Source organism: Neolamprologus brichardi, chromosome 20, assembly GCF_056152115.1.
Source record: "Neolamprologus brichardi isolate AB-2024 chromosome 20, ASM5615211v1, whole genome shotgun sequence".
Classification (NCBI taxonomy): Eukaryota; Metazoa; Chordata; class Actinopteri; order Cichliformes; family Cichlidae; genus Neolamprologus; species Neolamprologus brichardi.
The window spans coordinates 24,224,127-24,235,129 of record NC_142123.1 but is presented as its reverse complement, the minus strand read 5'-3'; the positions used below and the strand labels follow the sequence as shown (position 1 = coordinate 24,235,129).

The window sequence follows — 11,003 nt, the reverse complement described above, 5'->3', positions numbered from 1 at the left end:
AGCATGTGAGTGAACTCCTGTCCTTGTGCTGACCCTGCAGAGCTCCAGCACTACCTCTCTGGTTCCCACTGATCCATCATGCTGTCTGATTGTCCAGAGAAAACCCATTAGTCTGACACAACACAACACATTAGCAGTGAGCTGCAGGTGTCTCTTTCCCGTTTCGTGCTCATTCTTTACCAACCATGGATGTCAATATTAATTGACCGTGTAGTGGTGGACATGCAAAACATGAGCTGATGTTTGGATAAACAAATGTGCGATCTGCGGTTTGATTCATTTCATTTTTCCCATCAAAGTCTTACTTAAAATGGTTTGTAGTACATATTGTGTGAGAAGCCTGTGTCTGTCCTTCTTATTCTTACTGGTGATTTATTAATGCAGGTCTGTGTGCAGCCACATCCCAGCAGACCGTTCCTGTCCCTCAGGCTAAAAGCTCAGCATTGCCCCCTTGTGGTAATTAGCCAAGGAGTACGATTTGGTCAATATTTCCTCATATCTCCTGACACCGTCCCCAACGGATAGTGTGAATTAAAAAGGTTTAATTTTAAACAGGCCCACAAATATATCCTTAAGTGCAATAGGTGGAAAGATGTAATGAGCAGGAGGTGAGATAATGAAAGCGCACTATCATTGCTCTATGAAGGACATTTTCTTTGCTGTTTCACCTCTGATAAGGATAATTATCTGTAGGGCTCATAATTTATAGGGCACTTTAAAATGGCAGTATAGTTTGCATGTCTTTTTCATAAGGTTTCCATGGAGACAGGTCTGCTATTTAACCTGCAGGCGGGATGTTAAAAAAAAAAGTTTTTTTTTTTGTTTTTTGTTTTTTAAACAGGAGCTTTATTGAAATCATGAAATTAAAAAAAAAAAGTGGCAAGAAAAATGATCAGAACTCACAAGAATTTGCATAAATATATACCAAAGCTGATAACATATTTTAAAGGAAAAAAAAATATTGCAACATCTATAAATAAGCAGCAAAAGAAAAACAAATAAGGACAATGCAAAATGAGTAAAATACAATAAACATCGTGTGGCTTTTCTTTGTAGGTTTTTTCACGTTTTCTTTCTTTTTTTTTTCCCCTTTTAAAAGCAATTTCATGTTCAAATGCATTAATGATGGTTGCCACCTAGAGGCTATTCATACAGCTTTACATTGTAGTCTTGATTTTCAATAATGGCAAAATGCACAGATTTTTAACTCCAATTTATAATTCACCAAATATAGTCAATGCAGAAACAGCCTTAAGTGAGCAGTGTTATGGTCCATAATTCATTTTTTGCACAATGATGCAAAAAAATAAATAAATTAAAAAAAAAAAAAAAAAAAGGAAGAAGAAAAAGAAAAAAAAAAAAGCTTATTTCCGTGGGATTATACAAGCTATTGTGTCTCAAAGCGAAGGAGCCTTCAACCACGGTGTGGCTCATGATTCAGGGCCTAATTGTTGCACAGTGAGACATCTGATGAGCAAGAAAAGGCCACAGATGCTTTCACTCTGCACTGCTAGCTTTAAAAACAGGCCTCTCACCTGTCAGAATGACACAAACAAAATGGAAAAAAGAAAAAAATCCTAACGTGTGGATGACATTATGACAGTGTTAAATATGCATGTTGTGAAAGCTGCAATGCATTTCTGCAGCGTAGTGTTATACAACCGAGTTCACTTTGCTCTAGTAAGGCCATGAAGTTATATAAACCATTAGGCTAAGTAAAATTTACACTCATATCACTATGTATACCCACACTAACAGTTCAGCAAACAGTTCTTTAGTATATAAAAACAAACAAAAACAATTCATAACATAGATGCAAATCAAATATTTACGTGTGTACTGAACAGTAAATTTCAACAGTTTCCCTCTATAAAAATAGCTTAAAAATCTGATACATACATTAGTACAGTGTAGGGTTAAGTCAGTTTTTTTTTTTTGTATCTTTTACATCTGAGACAGTTTAATAACAGGCTGGTACATAAGTCCTCCGCTCTTCCTTCCCTCCTTTGACACTGCTATACACAGACTACAGGCTTTAAAAGACAGCCCAAGTCCCACTAAGGAGCGCTAAAGGGAGTGCGAAATGAATGGCATCTTCACCTCCTCCCTGCTCTAGACTAAGACTCCAGACTCCAGCTGTGTGCAGACAGTCTTTTCTGTACAGAGCTTCGCATGCACAGTGGTTTAGTAGTAGAGCAGGACTTGGTCCGTGAGAGGAAAGAGTTTGACCGGCAATACAATACATGTGCTCCGTAGCAATGTCAGGATCACTGAAAAGGTGAAGAAAGGAGGACAAAAAAAAAAAAAAAAAAAAAAAAAAAAAGTGCCGCATTTGGCAATCAGAGAATCTCTCTCACACAGGATAGAACATCTGAGAGGCGGAGACGTTAAACACATAAGCATTTAGTAACCGAAAGCCTACAGAACATACACCTAACCCACAACTCTGTGTTTTTGCACACAAAAGGGTGCCGGGAACCGAGAAAGACCCAAAGAGAAACAAAGAACAGGCTATTACTGTGAAAATACAACCAACGGGCAGGAGTCAATGAACAGATTGTCAAATTTCATGCTCTGAGACCATCATCAGCATCAACAGCATTCAGGCCCTGTTAATTCACAAACATACACAGTAGGCAAAACAATATTGCACACACACGAGTAAGTGCACAAGCATACAAACTCACAAACATGCCTCCCGTTGCTCTCGGATGCAACTTATGGTGTAAGTGGTGAAACGCTTGTCCCCTGATGCCCAAGAACATAAACAAACAAAAGTAAAGAGAGAAAGGCAAACACAACAGAACACAAGCAGTGATATAAACCACCAACATTATAAGGACACTTGAAGAAAGATTGTATTGTTTGGATTAACTAAATGCAGTTTTGCTATGTACCGCAGTGTTTGCTGGTTATAGCTTTTCAAAGCATAGAAAATAATAAGTATCTGTAGCTTATGACAAAAATAAATAACTCAAACCTCTTGCAGCAGTTGTAAAAAGGCCACTGAATGCTTGTGTGTGTGTGTGTTGTGTGTTGTGTGTGTGAGAGTGAGAGAGAAATGCAAACTTAACAGCACAGGTAAGAACTAGCCATTCAAGTCTTTAGCCTTAAACCGTCATGCATACATTACCATATAAAAAGACATAAGTGCAGCCTCAAATTCTTGTTCTTTTTCCCCTTCTAACGTCCAGTCATGCCATTGTAAAGATTTAACTGAATGCATACGGTGGCGGCATCACAGGTTACAGTGCAGCTTCCTCTTGGTAAGTCAGTTCACCTGGAGGAACAGCTGTAAAAGCCCATTTCAGACATGTTGGCTTCCTGGTGACTTTTCTGTAAAAGTCAAGCCAATAACATTTACCCATCACACTTCAAACACCAGTCTAAATGTAATCACATAGGGACATAGACATGTTTGTGAGCTGCTACAGCCCAAAAACATCCATAGCAATAACATGAATACGGGTGACATTTCAGCTCACCAAATCCATTTGTAACCTGCAATAAGATTAGGATTATAGCAATGCTCTGTGTTGCATTTTTCCATATTCCCAATCCATCGTACCGTGAGAAACGGCAACAGAAAAGTGAGCCCTGTTTGACCGACCGAACGCCATCACTTAAACGGACCGATGAAGCCAGCGAGGTTACATCACCCATGTCTGAAAAGGGCTCAACAGGCCAATCACCAGGGTAAGTGATAAAAGCAGTCTAAAATATAACAGTGCCTCAATCCTGCAACGTGTTGGATTTCAATGGCAGGTGCTGTTAAATGATGGCAAGGAGTTAAGTACAAGTTTCACCTTTCTCACTGCAGCTACGCTAAATATGGAAATAGCCCAAACATTCCTTTGGAGTGAATAATTTAAGAGATTTTTCCTGACAACGGCAGATTATCAAAGATTCTCTTTCGTAGAGCAAGAAAGGCTTTACATTTTGGAACACGAGCCATAGCCTGTGTGTTTTTCCCCCCAAACGAAATAAAGGCCCAAACTCTAACTGACACCCTGTACAGCTGATGTGTACGCTAATACTTTATATTAAGTTGCCCTGAAGTGGGTGGCTTTTTAAGGTACTGTGACGTTAACTTGATTCGGTGTCAAATTACCAAAGAGCAACTCAGTTTAAAGTACCCGACAAGCGATCTTAGTTTTACACGAAAGGACACTTGATTAGCTAAATCCATCCTGGTAAAGCATCAAAACCACAACTGCCCTGTCAACATCTCCGGCAAACCCAAATGAATAATAAACACTTCTAGCAGACAGTAACACTGAACTTTGTTGGAAAGGAGTCTCAGCCCCCCAAAAGGGACAGTCATGTAAGGTTTCCTAGCGTGCTTAAACATTTGTTTTGGGGAGCAGTACACATAATTTTAAGCTGTGTAAAGACAAAGCGTCACATTGTCAGAACTCCCTCACTCGTTCTCCTCCTCCTCTGTGAAGCTCTATGAGGCTTTAGCTTTCCTTGCCCGTGGTGAGGTTTTATCTTCAGATTTGACAACTCCATTGGCAGCTCCACCTAACAAGACGAAGTAAGTGAAAGAGTCCCGGTCAATTTGATTTCACACTGGCATATTCATCAGCGACCATCACGGAGCAGTAAAGAATCCCAACAATAAAGAGTGCACACTCACCCCTTGTGGGTTCCCTTTTGTGAGGCTTGCTCTTTGGGCTGGCCGCCTTCTTCTTTGAGGCTTGGTTCTGGCTGTGCTCTCGCCACTTCTTCAACTGGAAATTAATGAATTTCCACATCATCCAGGCCTGTGTCAGGCAGATAGCTGCCAGACAAGTCATCCTGAGGGGCAGATGTTGTTAATTTAAGTTTATTGCCGTCTGTATTTTGGCTAGGTGCAATACGCTTCAAATCCCAGCTGGGCCTACCTTATGGTGAGCACATTGAAGTTGCCTTCAGCTAGGGAGAAGCCCTGGTTTTCTGTTCGGGGCAGGCCAAAACCGAACGTCAGAACCGAGAGTGTGAGGGTGAGGAGGCGGGCGATGACAAAAAGTAGCGCCCACAGAGTAAAACTGCAAAGAAAAACAAAAGAAAATAGGCATTAGGGCGTTACCACCCACAGAGTAGTAAATCCTAAATTGAGCACAGAAGCCATACCCTTTTTGCTTGTTCTCATCACTGAAGTAGAAGAGGCGTGAAGCATGGAACAGAAGCTCCACCAGGTAGTGAGGGACCAGCAACACGAGGCCTAGTCGGTGAAGGCTGTATGGGCAGGACACAGAGAAGGGCGGCAGAGCAATGACAGTAATGAGGGTAACTCAGAATATGATTTTTTTTTTTTTTTTAAATAAAAAAAGTCACCTACATAGCTTTCTATAAGAACATGCCTTTTTCATCAGTTCCTCATATTACTTTATTTTTGGATCAATAGTTTTGAAGGAGATGAACAAAGTGAAAAGACTGCAGTTTAAAAGATCTCTTTAAAATATTAAACCTTATGACTGCAATCTCCTTTGCAAGGGTGAAGAATAAAAGTGTAAAAATGATCAGAGGAAATACTATGGCTGAGTGTAACGGTTGGTAACTGAACAACTATGCACAGTACATAATTCAAAGAACTTTAAAAAAAAAAAACCTATGTGACACAGAGCAGTGGATCACTGTAAGATAGGAAGTTAATGTTCTTTATTGGATAATAATGTACTAATTTTACTGTTATGCACTCGAGTGCAACCGCAAATAAAGAACTAACTGATAATTAACTGGTTGACCTTTGTGAGTAACATGCATGCTTCTTCTATATTTCTTCCTCGGGATAAAACTGTTATTGCACTCACTTTAAGACATAGGCACCGGTGATGTGGACAACATAAAGGCAAATGTAATAAAGCTGGCGTGGGATGTCTTCCTGTAAACAATAAAACAGATGAGGAGAGTTTGTTAGCATCAGCAGATAACCATAAAGCAAACGGTTTTCTGTAAAAAAAAAAATTATAGATAGATAGATAGATAGATAGATAGATAGATAGATAGATATTACAACATATGCTTTGCGAAGGACAGTGAGAAATTTGGCAAGCAAGTGATCTTTAAAGTATGTAACCCTTTATAAAACACATAAAACAGAATGCAGAGATTTGAAAGAGCACTGCATTAAAAACAAACATGTCTCTGTGGTGCAAATCACTGCATGATTTCAGAAAAATCAGTCAGTGAATCAAATTAAAATAAAGATCCAGAAATGCTGCTTCATTCTTTGGGCCTGAGGCGATGTAAAACTCTGTCTCGTGGTCTGATAAATCAAAATTCAGTTCCAACTGCTATTGGAACTCAGCTCAGCTTAAAAATCCCCAACTCATAAAACCGAAATGTATTTTTATTGGAATTCGATCAGTTTTGGGAAGGAAAAAAAAAAGGGGAAAAAAGAAGGGAAAGACATCCTTACCTTCCGTACTTTTTGAAAGTACAGCTCAGGAAGTGCGTGGAGCCAATACGCAATTTGGCAAATGTAGAAGAACTTGACCTGAAAACTAAACAAAGGACAGGTTGTGTAGAGGACAAGAAAACCTTTCAGCACCGAGTCAACAGCAGTAGGGCACGCAGATAATTAATTAGGCATTACATCACATTCCCCAACTCAGACTGAAAAACTGAAAAATGTAATAAGTTGTGAGTCTGTCACATTTTATACCCATTAGGAACAATTAGAACTACGCCCTTAAAAACGTATGCAAGTCCAACGCTTCTCTCAGATGTGAATTGCTGTTTTACCAGTTGGACACAGACAGACAGGAAAGACTTCAGTAGCAGGATTGGAAAACAGTTGAAGAAAAAAGGTTAAATTCAGCATTTTGAGCATGATGATGTTGTCTTCCTCACATTTCCTCCTGTGGGAACCCAAGGTGTTCCCAAGCCAGACGTGATACAGTCATGTGAAAGGAAAGTTAACCAAGTACAACCTTACTGCTTCTTTAGGAATTAAGAGGGCGAGGAGCAATCACATAATGCTAATCAAATAAACTTAAATTAACTTATTATCACAAGTGTGGACACCTCTAGAAAAATTTGGACAGTTGGCTGGTCTGGAACATTCAGTTATACGTTAATGCATGTGTTAACCCTCCAAGCTACCCTACAGGAAATTCAATTTGGCCGCTCGTATTTGCAACCTTACACTTTTGATCGTGAACCAGTACTCGTGGCGATGTTTTCCATTTAGGATTTCATCTACATTTCAACCCTTTCTTATGTGGAGCCAGTCCACCTCATGCTCCACCTTCCTTGTGGAAGATGAATAAGACAAGTACAATACTTGATTAATTTTTCATATTTTCAAAACAAAAGGTCTCAATGAAAATATCTTATGAAGGTACGTTCTTCTTTAGATTAATCACTCAGCTTTAAATACTATGAGTCTATAGTATGTGGAGGAGTGTATAACTACTTACACCATGCGAGTATGTGGGTAACCCTCCCATAAGAAAGTAGGATTTGTTGCAAAGTCCTCCTGCGTGAGAAAGAGAGACACTGCATGAGATGAGGTCTAATGCAGGCTGAGACAATGCACCTCTTGGATTTCTGATGCTGGTACCGCTGTTAGGATGCTGCAGCCCCAGATGAAGGAGAACAGATAGAACGCTGCGAGCTGCCCAGACTCATTGAACTTGCTGTGCTTGGTTTTTGACAGGTGCAACCTCCTGTTCATTTTCTGAAATAAAAGTAAAAACAGACAACCTAATGAACACAATGCCACAGACCTAAGTGTTAAATTAAAAACAAAATTGGGCTGACACTTTTTAACTCTACCTGGTAAAGACAGGAGTCAGAGTGGGGTGACAAAGTCCCTGCTTCATAAACTTTAAGAGCATTAGGAGTGGTTCTGCTGACAGCCAGGATGAACTGGAGAAACTCGTTTAAAAAATCATGGACTATTGTTTTAAGAGGTATGAAAATTGCGATTCTATCCTTTAAGAGTAAAGGACCAGAAAAATGTACCCTTCTGTTATATCTGTTACATGTCCAAAAGAGATTTTGAGGTAAAAATACATCTAACAACATTCTGTTCTCCTGCTGAGAACGATTATCAAAGCCATAAGCTGTCAGGAGAAACATGAGCATTGTTTCAGTGTGCTTTAATGAACGCACAAGCAAGGACGGAAGGATGGAATTTGATCACCAACAAAAAGAATAGGGACATAACGGAGGCGACACATGTGGCAGTGGAGACTCTGCTACTTTTGAAATGAAACTCTAAAGACCATTGTAAAGTACTGTACGCACGGGTTCCTTCCGCCATTGTGATTTGCTTTAAAAGGGCATGTACACAAGCTGTTAAAGGGGAGACTGAGTTATTGTTAAGCACAGTTCTGGTTTTATTTGCGACATCAAAAACAAGCCCGTTTTGAAAGAGAGGGAAAAAAGGTCAGGCATCAAGCCGATGTACTCACGTCGAGAATATATTCTTGTATCAAGGCATGAAGGATGACTGCAATGAGAAGGTAAAAAAACACAGTGGCCACGTCTTTAGGGCCATACTGGTAAAGGTTGACTGGGTCGCTTTTCTCATCTGCAAAGAGGACAAAAAAAGAAAAACAAGAAAAAACAAAAACATAAATAAGGTGAAGCACTTAGAACCTACAAAGCAGTGTTTCATTTTATTCAGGTAATTTCAGGCTTAACCCTGGTTTTTCAATACCACACAGGTGGAACACTTCTTACCGGGAAGTGAACCAGCTATGAAGCTAACCTGTTATGGAGCAGGTCAAGTTTCAGTTTAGAGATCAACAGGTATGAAATCACCACCTACTGACTAATGAATTCTCCAGAATGTACCGACTCTGTTCCTGGAAAACCCCTTTGACCTATGTGCTCAGATAGCAGGAGAGTCTAAAGTTTTTTTAACAGCATCTGAAGTCTTTGTGTTTCCCTGAAGAGCATCAGTTTCGGGTCTTAGAGGTAATTTTTTTTTCTCATTGGTGTCAAAAAAAGTAAAACTATTTCATTGTTCTATAAGCATCAACATAAGATCCTAAAATGGAAAAGAACTGATACCAAATTTGCATGTTGCCTAAGCAAAAACCTAAAAACAGAATTCAAATGTATTCATTACACACAGACTGTTAAACACCATCAAGGCCACAGCTGAAAAAACAAAACTAAAACTCTCTTTTAAACATCATTTTTAACAAAATACTCAATTATAATCCATCGGGTTCTTACCTGTCTTAATGACAGAGCTGTTATATTGATACGCGTGTTAAATTATACAGTCATTATTCCAGCTTTCTTTCCTGGCTTTGAATGGGCCAAACTTTATTAATAGCACAGCTGCTTTCTAGTTTTACTGACCAAAGTGCTGATAACACACTTTTACAATGTGAGTCTACAGCGCTTTTCTTCTCACACACTGCTGTTTTTCCCCCCCCAGTGTGCATTTTGTGTTCAACCTCTAGTTTAATCTTTCTTTAGAGTTTAAATAAATAAAAGTTGTTGCCAGAACGCTTATCAACAGCTGTGATTGGTCAGATGCTGCCAACATGTGACTGTGCAGGGGATACCCTTGGTTAACTTAGAGAGTTGATAACTAGCTTTGTGGGACTGCTTAGCCTGGCTTCCAGCATTAAGCTGAGTTAACCCAGATAACAGAAATGTACCCTGGGTATATTGAACTCACTTTGTAGCACAGGCCTCAGAACAGTGAAAGGGTGCAATAATAGACAGAATAATATAGGCTCACCAAGAACTTGAGTTACGTTGTACTGAACTGTGATGAACATGATGGCAAACTTTGCTGTGACCTGTAATGACAAGAAAACACTTTGATTATTGATGAATTCATTGGGATGCAATGCAGTAAACTTTACCTCAATCAGAGGTTCACAACTGAATCGCACCAATGCATCTAGCTCCCAGTTTTGTTATCAGCAGTGAAAAATGGAGAAATGTGGGGAGTGAGTGCTGCAGAGCAGCTACAGCATGTGGAATTCCACTTATTCTCATAATTGGGGTCTAGAGACCTCCAGGAGCTGCCTGCAGGGGCTCCCAGGGGTCTTCACTACCACTGGCACAATGACTCAGTATAAGTGCATCAGGGAAATTCAGCTGAGATGTTCTTAATTAATAAATCATAAAATGCAATATATTCACACAGAGTATTAAAAAAAAAGTTGATTTGGAAAGTGGAGAGACATTTCCCTTCTGGAAGCAGGGTTTGGGTGTGGACATGTTTGATGAAGGAAATCCATCTTAGTCCTTTCAAATATGGCTAGGTACTAGTCAGCTGTGGCGAATCAAAAGGCTGGTAATCAAATGTGTGGCACGCAGGCAAATATTTCCTGACCATCCTGTTGTCAAAAGCCAGAGAGAGGCAGTGCATTAGTCTAGAGTGGTGGTAAGATGACCTGTTAGCTGTGCCAATGGGCCTCCTTACCATCTTCTTTGGCAATCAGTTAGACACATGAGAAGGTAAGGAGAAAGACACGCTAGCGCCCTGTCACTGGAGTGCTGCTGTCATCCCAGCTAGCGAGAGTTAGCATCAGCTAACATAAATCGACTAAGTACAACAGCTCGTCCAGTCACACTGTACCTCAAACATCAGGCCAAGGAGGATGATCATGGCCAGGCACGACACCATATCGGCGTGATTCTGGATCACAAACTCGTGGCTCAGCACCGGTGGGCTCTTGTTCTTCTTGCGGAAACCCATGGCTCACCGACTCTGCCTGGCTGCCTGGCTCCGGGGCTGCTGTCACTGAGTCTAAGCGGGGTTGGAGCTAGCTTCCCCTGCTGCACTGCTGCTGGCCTCCTGGCCTCAACAGACGGATGCTCGCTCTGCTCTGGGACGATCCCTCCGCCGTAGTCCGCAAGCACAGTGAACCGCTGCTCGTGTGTTTAGTAGCAGACATGAAGACGCATCGCACCGAGCCAAACACCACAGCACAACACCCACTTTATTCCTGCTGCCCGCTGAAGTCAGATGACGGGCCCTCCCACTTCGAAACCCCATTCATGAACCGCCCAGTGTCATTGACGTAGAAGGAGAACCC

At 40.6% G+C, this 11,003-nt stretch overlaps 1 protein-coding gene across 1 annotated transcript; it reads right to left on the bottom strand.

The window, feature by feature from the left end:
* Positions 1–822: 822 nt before the first annotated feature.
* zgc:113278 (Translocating chain-associated membrane protein 1-like 1-like) lies at positions 823–10,955 on the bottom strand. The gene is made up of 11 exons (XM_087834074.1): positions 10,544–10,955; positions 9,695–9,755; positions 8,406–8,524; positions 7,550–7,666; positions 7,407–7,465; positions 6,404–6,488; positions 5,796–5,866; positions 5,116–5,220; positions 4,887–5,030; positions 4,640–4,800; positions 823–4,524 (listed from the first exon to the last, which is right to left on the bottom strand). Exons 1-11 carry the CDS (start codon positions 10,661–10,663, stop codon positions 4,451–4,453), a joined length of 1,116 nt encoding a protein of 371 aa, XP_087690200.1. The 5' UTR covers positions 10,664–10,955; the 3' UTR covers positions 823–4,450.
* Between the last annotated feature and the right edge of the window lie 48 nt (positions 10,956–11,003).